This window comes from Amblyomma mixtum, chromosome 4 (assembly GCF_055824585.1).
Source record: "Amblyomma mixtum isolate Tamu chromosome 4, ASM5582458v1, whole genome shotgun sequence".
Classification (NCBI taxonomy): domain Eukaryota; kingdom Metazoa; phylum Arthropoda; class Arachnida; order Ixodida; family Ixodidae; genus Amblyomma; species Amblyomma mixtum.
In genome coordinates, this window is record NC_143015.1 from 89,592,837 (window position 1) to 89,609,316 (window position 16,480).

Below are 16,480 nucleotides of genomic sequence, written 5' to 3' on the forward strand. Positions count from 1 at the left end.
GCGCACCGAACGTGCACCGGTAAATAAATCGTTCACCGTCTTATATATTCCGTATACCGGACTCTCAATTACAGGCTAGTGGCTCTTAATCATTGAGATAAGATATCAGCCTTAATTATGAAGGTTTGATTGCAGAAACAGGTCAGTCTACCTAATCGCATGAAGCTAAAGAAATGTTTGTTACAAAACGATTGTATTAACACAATAATCTCGGTCAATTATCTTGTACGCCTTTATTTTAGACTTAAGGAATAGTTACAAAGCAGGTAGTACTAACTAGCCACCACAGGTAGCAAAAAGGTATGAAGGGCGGCGTACTTTTATAACTGCGTTGCAGAGAATAGTAAAAACTTAGTAAAAGCTACTAAAGAGCACTCCAAGTTAGTAACTGCTGCACTTAATATCTTTTCATTACGGTTTTTTTTAACAGTGCACGACCCTTGAAGCGCTAGTTGATTGCTAAGAGGGAGGAGCGACCTAAAGGATTTTTCAATTCGACCGTGATATTTCCTTTTGTTTCTAATGAGCAGTATTAGTAGAATTTTCGACAGTTTCAGACATTTGCTAGAAAACAAAGTTTCAATTAAATGAAAAACGAAAACCGCATGATTCGATACAAATTTTGGAATGGAATAGGTTTGGAATTTTGCTCATAAATATCATACGAAACAAAATCCGCACATGGAACGTGCAGATGTGAGGAAAACAAGTAAATGAAACAAGAAAATACAGCGCTTTGAATCATTTTCGCACAAATTCATCTCAATCAAGATACATAACCTATCAACTCCAATACACGCAAAAAGGAACAGATCGTTTTATTGAGCCGCCGCGGTAGCTCAGTAGTTAGGGTGCTCGGCTGCTGACCCGAAAAATGCGGGTTCGATACCGGCCGCGGAGGTCGAATTTCGATGGAGGCGAAATTATAGAGGCCCGTGTACTGTGTGACGTGGGTGCACGTTAAAGAATCCCAGGTGGTCGAAATTTCCGGAGCCCTTCATTACGGCTTCCCTCATAGCCTGAGTCGCCCTTAAGATCGTTTTGTTTGTATTTTTGTCCGCAAGAACCTTGGACTGCGATTTCTGCTGCAGGAACTTTGCTGCATTATGCAAATATGCCCACCGGCGCCAGCCTTTTTGAACCTGTTTGATTGGTAAATGGTCACTTATCATTTATGCAAACATTCCGCTCATATGGGAGCGAATACTCACTGGTTTCCAGTACTCGTCCGCGTTGCCATTGATGAGGCTTCGGAGAGGTACCGTCGGTATTCCCGTCCCGTCGAAGGCTTCGAAACATTTCCGCCTTTGTCTGCACCAGTTTCAGACAGATAGAAATACATTAGTTTTCCCCTACGCCACCTTCTAAATAAATCATATACCCCAGATTTTTCGTGGAACTCTTGGAACAAAATCGTGACCGCGATGCCTGTACCAATACCCGAATTTTAGCGGCTAAAGTACCGCGAAGAGCCTAAGCCAATTCGACGCAATGTTTAATACGGTGAACATGCAATTTCTGTTAGAGCTAGCTCGGGAATCGCATGCCTATTTAGACCGAAAAGATCAGTTCTGTTAAAACAAAAACGCAGCATGTACAGCCTTTGTCAAAAGTTTGGAGCCCAGGGTGTTTGCCTCTGAAGCACACTGTCTGGTTCTAATGCATCTCCAGCGCTCCAAATTTGCTGAAGATGATTTCTGATCCTGCCTCCTCCAATGGTTAGGACTACCACGAATGTTACAGGAGTCCCACTGCGAGGCTTAGAAGCAAACACCCTGGGCTCTAAACTTTTGACAAAGACTGCACCACCTAACCAAACCAAAAACACTGTATATCTTTGCTGGACATTTTTCGTTCGTGGAGAGTGAAATTTCCAGTGCTGATTGCGACGAAATCACTTTGTCTTTGATTACAAAACCAGTAAACAAATGCTGCATGATTTATAGATGCGTTTCATTCAGGCCATTGTGTTAGGCACCTCTAGGATGGGGGGAAAACTGCGCGTTTATGTAAGCCGCTTCTCGCAACGTGCACTGGCGTATACCGCGGAAGCTGTGCCTTAATCTCATAATGGCTACCCTGAAGTCCAGTGCGCCGAGCGAATTCCTTGAAGTACAACTCCAACAGAAACTACGCGGACTCAGCTTCAGGACTGAGATGCAGCAATGAGAGCCGGCAGAATGTAACTATTGCATTCCAATTTCATTCCACGCTTCACTTACGCTGCCGTTGGGCTTCAGCCAATAATCAATTTGGCGAACGCGTGCCGTGGGGTAGCCTTAGCCAATGAAAGAATGCAAATAATAAGATTGGATTCTGGATATAATTGTTAGATTGTACCGGCTAACTTCTTTAATGTCCCGGCCATCTCTAGAGTGATGACGAAAGGGTTGTTACTTTTAGGAGCGGCCACGGGAGGGAGCGACGTAGCAGGTGACACTAGGAGGAGCCGGCATGCGTTTAGCGAGTCCGTGGGCGCTAATTATTCTAGCTTTGTGTACAATATGGAAGATCTTGGTTGCTGTCATGCGTAGGCGAAGGCCGTGTCGTCACTTGTGCACATAGGCGGAGCTTTTGCGGAATTCCATATGAACGGTAGAAGTCGGCGCTTGTGGTGTCAGCACTCGGTTGGCTATTATTCTTAGGTGCTTACGCAGACCAAAACATCTGGATGAATACTTCCAGAGCTTGGAGTCCTATGTTATCGAGAATCAAGACGTATAGCCCTGCGCAGTGGATCAAGAATTTTTACAGGGATTTTACATGACCCCCGCAAAGGAATTTAGAATCGGCTTTAATAGCTAAACTTCGGCTGTAGGGCTCATGAAAACTCTAATGGTCCGGCTTAGGCAACGCACCAGGTCACGCGATCTGAATTTTTCCTGAGCCGCTTGGTAAGGAGCAGGAAAGTTGAATCGGGTCTACTGTACAGAAGAGCTGTGGACCGCAATACCAAACCAAGATTCCTTTCATGTACTACCACTAACAAACGTTTGATCGAGGCTAGTGTGTGGGAAATATTATTTCTGCGTTGTCACGTGACGCATTCTCCTAAAACTTGTTGTTAAGTTTTGAAGGGAAATGCATGTTCTATGTACTGGTAACAATATCATGGGACTGGGTCGGTAGGAAGAGGTACAATAAACTTTTTTTTCGGGGCACACGCGTGACCTAAACTTTTGATCGTGATAGCACTTTTATTGTTTCGCTTACACTAAAAAAAATACACACACATAGCCCCCCCCCCCCCCCCCCGCCTTCCCTTCACGTACCCGGTTCGTATGACAGGTAGTTGGGCAGCTCTATCTGCAGCACTCCGCGCAATGCTTTGACAGCTATTGGTGAAGCACATCATCTACATGTTGGGCAGCTACTACATCGTGTCGAGCAGCCGCATCAACCCACCCACTTCAACCAGCGACCCGCCCTGGATCTCGAAATATAGTGCTCTCTCTCTCGGCGCCGATGGTAGCGCCAAATCACTAGCTACAAGCAATTCCTTTTAAAACCTTGATTAGGTCAAGCAATGCATGCGCGAATTCTGACTCGTCTAGTTCGCCGCAGGCTTACGCAAAACCACTTTCAACCAATCTGAGAAGACCCAAAATTAGAACGTTCCGCATAACTAGACTGCGTAAGGGACCACGGTTGCGGTGACCTCACCTTATCAGCCATCGGAAGACGCTGTAGAATAGACAGGCGACACCAGCAGTAACGAATGGCAACCACAAGCCGAACATCTCGCGACCGCTCGCTGTCTTTTGCCGGATCGAAGTGGCGGAAAAGCCCGGCGGAGAACGCTCGCGAAGCGCCTACCGATGATGCACTGATAAGCATCAGCCCACTCAGCGCGGCGTCTTTCTCGTCTGGACCGGCAGGCGAGTTGTTGTTGTTGTTGTTTAAGACTTTATTTGTGCGCAAATTTAAAAGGGAAGGGTGATGCAATCAGGCAGACGGGCGCCCTTGAGCACCGGCGGCCTCCGCAGCCCACTTGCATGCCGCCACTTGGACGGCTGGATCTGAGCTGCGCATCAGTGCCTCCCACTGCTCCATATTTTCAATGTTGCTATGTCGTTTGGGCAGATTTGAGCAACCCCACATCATATGCGTGAGGTTGGCTGGCTGAGGGCAGAATTTACATGTACCCGTGTACTTGTCTGGGTAAGTGTGCGAGTAAATTGTGGGATTAGGGTACGTGTTTGTCTGTAAGCGGCGCCAGGTGTTTTCTTGGGCTTTAGTTAGGGTTTTGTGGCCGGCAGGATAATGTTTGCGGGCCAGACGGTAGGCTTGCGTAAATTCCTGGTATGCGGTCAGTACATACTTCTGAGAGCTGCTGCCGCCTCCGTCTTCTCCCTTTGCCCGGTACGCTAGCTCTCGGGTGGTTTTGTGGGCGGATTCGTTGCCTGGAAGGGAGGAATGGGCGGGCGCCCAGATGATGCTGCCCGTGTGTGAGAGGGTGAGGTCTCGAAGGATTCTGGCCGCGTGGGTGTCACGCGACATCAGCACCTCTACCGAGACACTAATGGCTTTAGGCATCCACAACACGGTGGAAGAACTTAGTAGTAGTAGTAGTAAAAGACCTTTATTCGACCATAATTTTCGACCATTTATTCTACCATGATTTGTAGGCCGAGCATGTCGACCGCCTGGGCGACCTGAAGTCGCTGTTCTTCCTCCCCTTCAGCGCCAAGCCAGTCGAGCCAGGTGGTGATGGATAGAGAGGGTGGGGGGGAAGGAACCCGACTGCTGAGCAGCCGGGCAATAGAAGAGGCAATGGGCCAGGTCCGCATAGATACAGGGGCAGTTGGGACAGGAAGGGTCCGACCGATAGCGATAGAGAAAGAACTTATCGTCGGCAGGCGAGTTCGATCTAGGCCGTGGCGGTCGCCTGTCGATGGAGGCGAAAATGATAAGAGGCCAGTGTTAGGCGCGATGTAAGACATTTTAAAGAATCCCTGGTGTTCTAATTTATCTCAAGCCTTCCACTACAGCGTGGTTCATAGGCTGAATGGCTTTTGGAAACCCAAAAACCAACCCAACCAATCAGAGCAACGTCGTTCTCGGCTGGACCGGCAGCGGATCTGGTGCAACGGATCTGGTGCAGCGGATCTGGTGCATCTCTAGGCTCCTTCTGTCACGTGCTGCAGGTGCGACAGGCCGTTGCGATTCTTTCTCCGGAAGAAGACGCATGCCATGAGGCAGGCCGAGCACAAGAAGAACACTGTGCGACCGTTAGTTTCACTGGAGAGCAGTGGCGGACAAGCGAGAGCTCGAGAACCGCCAACAGTGAAGACATCGATGGGAATCGCAGTTTCTTAATACGGAGCAACTGGCATTGTACCAGCTGCTGAGCTTATTCAATGGCAGGCGGACTGAGTACCTGTCATTCTTGCTGCGTTCTCTATATGAACCAGCCTTTGCTGATCGTCTCGCTCGAAGACGACTGTACCACCCGTCACCTCGTCAAAGTGGTTATGTATTTGTTAATGCAGCACTATTAGAAACACCGTTTCCGAGATAATCCGACGTCCGTCCATGTTACGAAAGAGTGGATGGCCCGCCTGCCCACTGGGTTTCGGGCAGCCTGCCCATAATCGAAGACGCAATTGAAATATATTTCAAAAATTCAGTTCAGCTGCCACCTGCTTACCTTGGCACTACGCAGCAGCTTACTGGTCGGGAGATAGACAGCCTTCGAAAGAAATATCTGCGCCAAACATCGGCCTGCAGCAGCTGTGGAAGACCAGCCTGGGCCTCACAAGACCCATGGGTGGCTATGTTTGGAGAGGCCACCTGGCGGGCCAGTGGTACATCGCTTAACCACTGCGTCATGAATAGTATGAGCAGTCCCAGGGATCTAAGATCCGAAAGCCGTGGGTAACTCCATTTCATATTAAAATGATGAAACGGCGAAATAAGCTTTTTATGCTCACTAAAGACCCCGCTGATTTAGATGCATTAAAAACCTATCGTAGTAATTTTACAAATGAGCTAAGGAGTGCCTAGAAAGCTTACCAACAGCGTTTACTTAGTAATAACAGACACAATCCCCGTCAGCTATGGAAAGTTGCAACTGGAGTTTTTGGTCGCAGAAAACACCCAAAGATTATGTAAACTTTTTGTTCAAAATGAGCTTCTAGCCGGGGCCTCACTTGCAGAAAAAAATTACCTGTTCCTGCACTGGCTTTACGCCAAATGGAAATGCTAGTGCTGTCACTAATATATTTTTAATATGCCTTGGTTTTTTTATCGGACGGATTCAAAACAAGTTTTTTCTACACGCTCTGCTAATTATGACGAGCTGCAAGGGAATCCGTTTAAGTTTGTTGCAGACATAATAGCCCCGCATCTAGCTTTCATTTTTAATCTATCCTTTTCATCCGCTATTTTTCCAGATCAAGTGAAGAACGCCAAAGTAACCGTTATATCGGTGGACAACTCAACCGCGCCGTAAGGGAAGGGAGGAAGGTGTGAGTGAAAAAAGGAAGAGGTGCCGTAGTGGAGGGCTCCGGAATAATTTCGACCGCCTGGAGATATTTAACGCGCACTGATATCGCACAGCACACGGGCGCCTTTTGCGTTCAGCCTCCATCGAAACGCTGCCGCCGCGGTCGGGTTCGAACTCGGGTTACTTCCACACCGTAGACGAGCGCCTGAACCACTGAGCCACCGCGGCTGGTACTTAATTTCCTTATATCTAATGTTCTTCACAGGTATGAATCTAGCCTACTCAGCGTGTGTAACCTCCCGAGACATGATTTCAAATTGTACTTTGTAAACAACTTTTTATAACCTCTACCTATTCCACTCTGTATGCGCATCCTTTTGCTGTCCCCGCTATCATGTCCCCACCAGTGTGTGAATGTATTTTGTTTGCCGCAAATGTGTTTTCTAAGTCCCTTCTTCATAGTTTCGTACCTTTATTGTACTCTTTACGACGGTTTTTTCTACTTTTTCTTGCTCATAATTGGCCACCGTCGTACTCGTGTACGACCTGCCTCCACTGCATATGTCTTTTTTTTTTCGCCAGCTTTTATTAAGTCCACGGGCTTTTTCAACCTATTTTTTAAGATTTTGGCCTGTAGCCTATTCTGGGCACGTACGCACATTTGGAAATAAACTGATCTTGTCTTCTTCTTCTTCTTCATCATCATCTTCTTATTATTATTATTCTTGAAAGAAGAGTACTTGCACGGGAGGGTTTTCAGATTTTATCGCAGTGCAGTCTTAACATCGACGAAGTTTTTTGTTGCTTTTAGCATTGTTTTTATTGATGTTTATTACTGTTTGAGCGCCATCACTGGCCTTCTCTCTCTTGCACTCCACTCCTTGTGATTTCACAAGACTGGCAGGTGCTTCTTGCTGTCCCAGTGCAATGCGAAGACAGCAATCCCTCGACATTTCTGTCATTCTGCGAAAGAGCCACAAATTTTGAGCATGCCTATATAAACGAAAGGAGCATTTTGAAACGTTGCCATTAAACACATCGCCAACACCCCAATAATGAGGGCAGATTTCCGGACTTCCGACTAAAGCAAAAAGAGGGAAGATAAGGGAATGTGCCAGAAACGGCATCAGATTCACAGTGAAGACGACGCACCAGGCGAATTTTAGGATTGCGATCACACGATCAAACTTTGAATTACATTTGCTAAAAAAAGAAACACACATCTTTGTTTGTTTGATGGCATATTGTCCCCAACCAACAGTTCGTTTAACTCGATTGTTTTTATACTTTTGCTACATGTCTGATGCATGTACTTAACAAAAATCTTTGTATTTGGTATCTGGTCAAAAACTTCTTTATTTGTAAACGAATTTGTTTTTGGAGGAAGGGCAAAAAATGAAACAGCAGTATTTAAATCATTGTTCAAGAATGGTGGAAGCAATTATCATAGTTCTAGTTCAATACAAAAGTTCATAATTTCTCCGACAACTGACAGAAGTTTCACTGGTATAGATTGAAGGGGCCACTCTGAAATGTTTGTTATGAATGCAAAAATTTCACAAATTTATATATTTAAATGGCAGCAGGCTGCTTAAACTTTCATAATCAAAGTTTGTATCCACCATGTTAACAGATATTTTAATCGGCAATGAAAATTTCTAATTTCTTTTTTTAAGCCTATGTTAGCTTACATGTTAGTCTACGTTGCCTTTAATTTTACCTGCTTAACTCTGATTTAAATAGTTCTTACAACAAAGTTCTGAGGCTATAGACCAGCTGGTCAAATTATCCTGGCCGATTTCTTCACTTTTCCCACCTGTGCATGAGCAGTCCTCAGAAAGGCCACAAAGCTAAACTATGTTAAACTATGTTAAACTATGTCCTTTTAAAGAGCCTGCCTCTACCACGCCCTCCTTCCCTCTCCAATCCCCTTCCACCACCCCTCTCAAACGTAGGGAAATGATCATCTGTCCATACTTCTCTAATCATTCACCTTTGGCCCCGTGCAAAACGCAATGGGTGCCATTAGAGAAGTTCAGCTCTGGATATAATCCTTCCTTGCAGCGGACGTTTTTTGAGTTTCACAGAACGAAACTCTCCAGACACGTGGTCCGAGGGCCGGCCGCAGCAAATGTAGAGCGGGCATCAATGCAGTGTTTTATTTTACGCTTGGCAGCATCACCCCGTAATACGTAGTTTCAAGTGATACGTTACAGTGACATAGAAAAATACTGGACTTGAGGATTTGCCAAAGCACTTGGAATGCGATGGCCCAAGCATACAGACTGGGGCACTGGGCGCAAACACGCCCTACGGGTACCCACTTGCATAGAAGAAGTCTCAATCGAAAAAAATACGGAGAATTTAGCCCGGACAATTTTAGTCCCAACGATGTCAGTATTAATGATTGTACGATGGAATTACTTGGGTATGACGCATTCCATGCCTGTTTTCCATCTCTAAAAACCGACAAAAACCGCCATAGTGGCGCAAACAATTCGCGCAAAATACCAAAAAATATACCAGCCGCATATTTCCAAGACAATGTTCAAGTTAAAAGCGTATGATAAAAAATTAATTATCGCCAGCATGTTGTGGATGCGGCTACCAAGAGTGGGCGAAAACAAAATGGACAACACCTGATGCTTCACCTATCATCTTCACTCAACAGGGCCGCTGTACACTGCGACTGACCTGCGAAAGAAGCATGCTGGGTAATCTACTTCACCTTGGGGGATTCCCCTAAACATTTGACCAACACAGTTCCCATTTCGAGTTATTGATCAATTCGCTCTCGCCCTATCACAAACTTGCCGTCCCGGTTAGCTCAGTTGGTAGAGCGACTTCTCCAGTGAAGCGGTGGTCCCGGGTTCGAACCCGGGACCAGGGGCGCTATGCCGGAAGGCCCGAGTTTGGCGCTCGCCCGAGTTTCATCCGAGTTCGCGATGACGGCAGTCAGTGAACGAAGATAGTGCGGAACGTGCCCACGCAGCGGAGAATAAAATGTAGAGATAAAGCCAGGTAAAGGCGATACAAGCGCACCCTGCGCGCCTCTTTCACACTTCAAACACAATACACTGCGCAATACCAGGCCGCAGCGCTACCTGAAGTTATCAGCGCCATATCAGCAATCGCGAAATCGTGACTTCTCTGCTATCTATCTGCACACTTGCCGCTAGCTGTTTGACACGCCTTTTCGGGCGCGTCAAAGGCGTGCATAAGGCGTGTCTTCTCTTTCAGACTCTATCTGTCTCTCTATTTCCGAAGACGAACAGTGCGCACTAGGTGCACTCTTGTACCAACCCTTTCTGTTCTCTCGAATACGTTAAAAGGCAACAGATAATATTATAAACGTTTTGTTCATTTCCAAATGTATTTTTAAGATCTGAATCCAATAAAGCGTTGTTGAAAAGCATAGCTTTAGGAAATTAACAAAGATTTGACACTTTCTGCCGCTAGTGGCGATAGTGAGGCCATTGCTTGCAGCGTGGCTTGCATACGAACTAGAGCGGCAGCCCACCTTGCCGAAAACGAGAGAGCTCCTGCGTCGACACGCCGCCGGTAGTGCTACCTTCGACTGGAATGACTGGGCAACTACTACACGCTGAATCTGTCTTATTTTTCGGCCATTGCGATAATATATTTTATTCTGTCGTATATCAAAATATAACAGTCATGCATCTTCCGGCTTGCATAATACACAAAAGCAAAAAACTGAATGCACTGTATCCCCGCGTCACTGCTGCTCTCTGCAGTGACCTCAGGTGGAGTTCTCCGCTGCTACGGCCGCTGCTGCACCCCGCTATTGCCAACCATTGCTTTTAGTACGCTTTTGGCGAATCTCAGCGGTAGAAATTGGTCGTGCGAGCGGCTGTGATGCGGTGTGAGAAAAAAAAATTGCTGTCTGGCTGTATTCAATGATTCATTACGTATGCCTGTTGTGTGTGACGCCTCTTTAGTGCACTGCGGATGCGAAGATCGTGCTACCCAGCGGCACAACTCATCCTATGTCATCAGACGCTGACTAAAAGCTGCGAAGGTGGTGGCGCGCGTATCTGCGTAGTATTTGTTTACGTCGCGTACTTCAAGGTTTTGAGGACTGGTTTTGTCACTAACGTCGATCGCCGTTGTATACCGCAGTGACATCGCAATAATATCGTTCGGGCAGGTGAGGGATCCTGTTTGTAATAATGGAATCGGACTTATAACAGAGAAAGGTGTTACGGTTGTGAAGTACGCAGTGCTTGCGTGCTGGAAATTACGAACTCTTTATTGCACTGGGTCTGGAGCAGCGACCGTTTGTCGATCCCGGATGTTTTCCCACATTGATGCTGAGCTTTATCACCGATGAAAGGGCGGCCAAGCCAAACACCTGGGATGTGATGTTGGAGTAGGACGTGCTCCAAGCACCGTTTCGTCGTCGTGCTCCGTGTTTGACGCCTTGTAAGCGGGTGTGACGCGCCGTCAGCGTTGTGCTGTGTCTTACGTGTTTGCAGCAGGCTATAATGTTGTGCAATCTTGGTATGCGAGCGAAGAAATCGGCGGCTGTCGCCACGTTGCGTGTCCTTCGCAGAGGAGCTTAGATTAATCAGCGAAGACGTCCGTTTTGCCTGTTGTACTTCGATGGTCAACATCGTCGATGTCTGTCAGCAATCAGCAGAGCCGCGCAGCATACCTGTAGCCGGCAGGGATGTTGGGAGTGGCCCACCCATAGCGCGTACGCCTATAATTTATGCACGGCACGCCGGGGGCGTGACCAATGGTTTTGATTGACAGGTGAACTCGGAGCTAAACTCGTGAACGGTGAAGTGCCCCGAATTCATCTCGGGACTGTCATGGCGGCCGCAGCAGCAGCCTGGGTCATCGCTTCCTCTGACGGCAAATGTCAGTACGGCTGGCTGGACCCGTTTACTGCCATGGCCGACGGCGAATTCCAGCGACATTTTCTCCTCTCCAAAACATCGGTACGATGGTTGTGTAAAGAGTTAGGCGACGACCCACGCCTGCGGAGAGTGCGTACCGGGCCTCATTCGCATTCGGCCGAAGAGCAAGTCCTCTGCGCCCTCCGGTTCTTGGCAATCGGGAGCTTCCATGGGAGCGTCGGCGCAGACCGCTTTATTGGACGCCACCAAAGCAATGTCAGCCGCTGTGTCAGGGACGTCTCTGACGCGCTTATCGACGTGGCTGTGCAGAAGCGGTGGCTCGCTTTCCCCACAACTGCGGCCGAGCGTGCGTATGTTAAGGAGCACTTCCTTCTGCGCGGCGGCATCACAGACGTCGTGGGATGCGTCCACGGGACCTACATTGGCGTAAAGGCCCCTTCGAATCCAGCCCTGACATGGTGAAGGCCAACTATTTCACGAGGAAGGCACATTATGCATTGAACACAATGGTTGTAAGAATGCTCTGTTTTTGCTTTCATGCATGTCATGGTTAATAGAATGTTCTCCCATTGATTAGTGATAGTGGTCCGTGTACTGTGCAGTGTCAGTGGATGTTAAGGAACACCATATGGTCGAAGTTATTGGCAGCCCTTCACCATGGCATGCCTCATCGCTTGAGTTACTTTGGGGCATTAAACCTCAAAAACCGCTTCCGTTTATCAGTAACTGAGCAGTTTTACACAGTGTAGATAATTTTTTGTTTTACCTCATGTGTGCGCATGTAATAAGTGCATAGATTTTTCCAGCTATTTCATGCATGCATTTTAATGGGTTTTTAAACGGTAGCTTTTGTGTCACTTGGCAGATTGCATTCTTATGCAATATTCATAGTCGCAATAAACGTTTCACTTTGGCTGAAGTGGAAAAGCTCCTGCCGGAAGCACTGGCGTCTGTAAGCCAGGAAAACTGGCAAAACTGTTGTGTTCATGTGGAGCAAGTTGAGGCTGAAGCATGGCAACGCGATATGATTGTTGACGCTGAAATTGAACCGGTTGTCTTCAGCATTTCTGACTCGTGCAACTCCTCCTCTGATGAGTCGAGCACTGATTCCAGTGATGAAGATTTGAGTGATTTGATTTGAGTGATTCCAGTGATGAAGATTTGAGGTTTTCGTTTTATCAAATAGTGTTGTTCGATGGCTCCACATTTTTTTTTTCAATTTTGGAGCACTTGAATGATTGTGTGTTGGTGTACATCCCTGCACGTGTCCTTTAATTTGTATGCACTGTGATCCATGCCACTGGCTGTTTCCAGAATAAATCATTTCTCTCAAACACTGCGGGGTCAGCATTCTTGATTGTCCTGTCTCATTTATTGTTTGCTCTTTCGAAATATTTTTTTCCTAGCGTTGTACAACTTTTTCTGCATTCGTAGTTGACGCTCCCACAGTTTGGAACTCTTTTTACCTGGCTGCATGAAAATCCTGCTTGAGCAGCTTCTGCTCTTCTAGGAGAGCAGGGAAATCGAGCCAAGCTGACTCTTGAGGCAGTACTATTTTCTGTCACTGTGTGAATCAACACTATGTTCAAAATTTAACACTTAACACGGGAAAACAGGCCTTATCGAGGTGGTGTGTGTAAAAATAATTTGACCAATCGGTTTAAATATACTGCTCTTTTGCCGCATATAATAGCCAAGTTATAGAGCTCTCTTCAATGACAAAGGAAAACGCGCTTTGCTTAAGAACGAGAGATATCTTAACAAAAACAAAAGAATTGCAGATATGCACAAGAATGTGACACATATACAGTGAGAAAATAGGCGATTAAGAAGTCTAGAACATGTTTTCTGCGCTCCCGCATGATAAACCAGCATTCTAAATTAACAGACATCTTGCTTCTGAACTTTGCGATCAGTAAAAAATAATTGTCGCCAAGTCCTTTGGGCTATTCTACAGCACAGTGCCAAAGTCGGTCCCAGACTATTTTGGCGAAGACTGGATCAGCCGCTAACCGGTTGCACAGAACAATTCATAACATGCCAGGTACCTTAAGAGAGGCTCAAAAAAAAGTGGGCTCCTCGGCAACGGCGAAATCGAAAGTTGCAGACGGCCACTTTTTAATGGGGCAACTGCAGAGCACTCACCACGGTGCTAATTAATTAAACCCGACGAATGAATGTCATCTTCCGCACAAACCTCTCGCCTGCATCTAAAAAGTATGGTCACAGTGCTGCAGAATCGGGAAGAAAACCGCCACTGCTGACCAAAAGCCGGTGCGAGCTCATTGACAACGAATTTCGGACAGCTCACATTAACGCGGTATGCATCAAATGAACAGATGCATGCTGTTCATTTCAGAACACGGAATAATATTAAAGCGATTGTGAACAAAACGAGTTTTCTCATTCAGGTCACGCGAAATTCAACTTGCGATGAAAAAAAAATCTGCGAAAAAATAAGTTTCACCATGCGGGATTTGAACCCACGCACCCCCATTGCCTGTCGGCTCTACGGAGCGACGCGTTAGACCACACGGCCACAGAACAGCGCGGAGTAATACACCTCTCTTTATTTTTTGTTTGCGGACTACTTCCGTAGCCTTCACAGCGTTGCACATGTGCCTCGTCGCCATTGGCAAGTCAGCTGATGACGGGACCGTAGCGTTGGTAGCGTTCCCTCGCGGTACAAAGCAAAATTTAATAATGCATGAATCACTCTAAAGAGCTTTAAATCCAAATCTTGCACACTATAAAATGCTTATAAAGATGTACTAAGTGCATTATAAATTTCAACAAACCTTGTTTGTCTAATTGCACACGCAATGCACTTGGTGGAGCGACACACAAATCAAAACTGCACCGGCGGTTGGCTCACGTGACCCGTTCTTTGTAGACCGCCCAAGAAGCCCATGAGGTGGCGCCGATGTGATGATAAAGCACGGAATATATCCAGATAACCCAATGAAGTTGGAGGCGTGACGGGGGTGGGATTTTGTCTTGCTACCATTAGTTCACTCATCCGAGGGCGTCGCCAGAGCTCGGGAAGATTCCGAGTTTCAGCAAACTCGGGCCTTCCAGCATAGCACCCCAGGATGAATTTTTCTTTAACTACGAAGTTTCTGAGAAAGCTGTATAGCTTTCCTTTGTAGCCGTATGGTTGGTTGGTTTATGGGGTTTAACGTCCCAAAGCAGCTAAGGCTATGAGAGACGCCGTAGTGGAGGGCTCCGGAAATTTCGACCACCTGGGGTATGGCTACGCTTGGGTGGGCGTCAATGAGTAATTACTCCCTTATTACAGGGTAAAGAAAACATGCCACGCTCAATATATTAACGTGCATACGCTGCCGAAATTTATTTTCTCGCAGAATCTTGCGATTCAATTGTACTGGATAGCGTCCGTGAAATCCTCAGTCGAGGTATCGTTCCCAGAAACGCGCTCAGCCGTTACAGCCAGCATTCCACCCCGGAGTCCAGTGTTATCCGTCTGTTGGGGAAAGCCGCTTGGGTTGGGCAGTATGCGGAGCGGCAGTTCCATCGCTCCCTCATCCTCCGGGCGGACTGTTCTGGGGTCGCCGCTTTCGCTCACGAACTCGTGGCTAACGATGACGACTTCGGTGATAGCGTAGAAAGCCCAGAAGGACAGCATGGCGACGCCCGCGAGGCAAACACCAATGATGGCCATGCGCTTAGTCATGCTTGAACCAGAGGCGTCGTTCGAGAACCCTCCGCTGCTGTTGGTGCGGCTCGTCTCGGTAGAGCTGCTGGCCGAGGACTTGGTGTCACCCGGGAGGACGCCACTGTTAGCGAAGGACACGTGCTGACGTAGGATACCGGCAGGTCTTCGGGCTGGTGCCATGGCAGTGGCAATATCCTGAGGTACAAGGCTTCCTCCGCCTTCAGAAAGACGTCTTCCACCTGGGGCTTCACCGACAGGTGTGGGCGGAAACACTTCGTTGATGTTGGTCTGGCCAGGTTGGCGAAGGGCATTGATTACATCCAATTTTCCACCCTCTCCGATGCTCGGTGGAACACCGGCGGTATCCGGGATTCGGTGGCCGCTCAGAGAGATACGTGGAACCACGTCGAAGTCTTGCGGAGCGTCGCTATGAATTTCTTTCGAATCACAAAGAAGCTCGTCTGGAGGATGTTCCGCCTGCTCTACCGTCGGCTCTCTAGGAGAAGATGGACCCGCGAGCGCTGTCTGAGGGTTGAAGCTTCCGACGTTAGAGGGGGCATTTGAAGCGGAATCGTAGTTCCGCTTACCAGGCGCTGTCCCTACCGGTACGGCGCACGTTGGCGGTGGCATACCTTTCGATGACTTGGCTGGCGAGGGCATCTTGAACCTCAGTGTTTCTGGTAGAGGAATCATCGAAGGAATCGCACCGCTTTCACCGCGCGAGGCCCTGCGAGACTTCCCCCATCGCTGTGTATGAGGTGAGGGCCTTGACCTGCTGGAACGTCGTCCCTTACTCTTGTGGCGCGCTTCCGAAGAAAGCAGTGCCATGTTGTCCCACCTGAAAGGGTGCGCGGGAAGTGGCGGCGCCTCCATTGCAGGAGCTGGGAGCAAAGGCATTTGCAATAACGCCTCGGCGCGACGTGGTTCCAGCTTCGCTTGGTCAGTCAGTAGAGGCTGGGTGTCCTGCGCCTTCATCGGATCGCACATGATTCGACGCGGGTATCAGGCTGATTGATGCGGCGAATGCTGGGGCAGTTGCGGGAGTGGCCTGAACCGGCCTATCTCTGAAAGCAGCGATGGACGGAGCATGCGCGTGGCGCAGCGCACGAGGCAGCGAGGGGCAGCCACAACACGCAATCAACTTCATTTTTTTTCACTGGTATAATTTTGGCGCCCTTTGTATGAAAGCGTTGCTCCAGCTATGGTCTGGTATATGGTTTAAAGACTTGGTTTCAAGACTTACTTTTGAGGCGAAAACCTTCAATGCCTCATCGTTGTCGACAAAAGGTTGTCAGCAGAGGTGTCACGCCTTTCTAATCAGGTCAGAATAAAATCTTTGTGCACGATGGGATTCGAACTACTATCCTTCCGTTGCGCAGCCGAGCGTGCTAATGGCTATGCTACTTCCTGCCAACGCATATGTGGTTCTCCTTGTCTAGGACGCTGGAGAGTGTTTGCCGAAAGGCGTCGAAT

General features: G+C 47.7%; 1 protein-coding gene across 2 annotated transcripts in view; it reads right to left on the reverse strand.

Annotated features, from left to right (window-relative positions):
- Positions 1–3,750, reverse strand: part of LOC149347355 (cytochrome P450 3A6-like) — a 37,747-nt gene extending 33,997 nt beyond the window's left edge. For both annotated transcript variants that reach the window (XM_089585563.1, XM_089585564.1), the window contains exons 1-2: positions 3,664–3,750; positions 1,212–1,311 (exon numbers count right to left, since the gene is read on the reverse strand). In XM_089585563.1, coding sequence (XP_089441689.1) covers positions 1,212–1,311; positions 3,664–3,740 — 177 coding nt within the window. In that variant the 5' untranslated portion in view covers positions 3,741–3,750. The remainder of the gene's footprint in view (positions 1–1,211; positions 1,312–3,663) is intronic.
- Between the last annotated feature and the right edge of the window lie 12,730 nt (positions 3,751–16,480).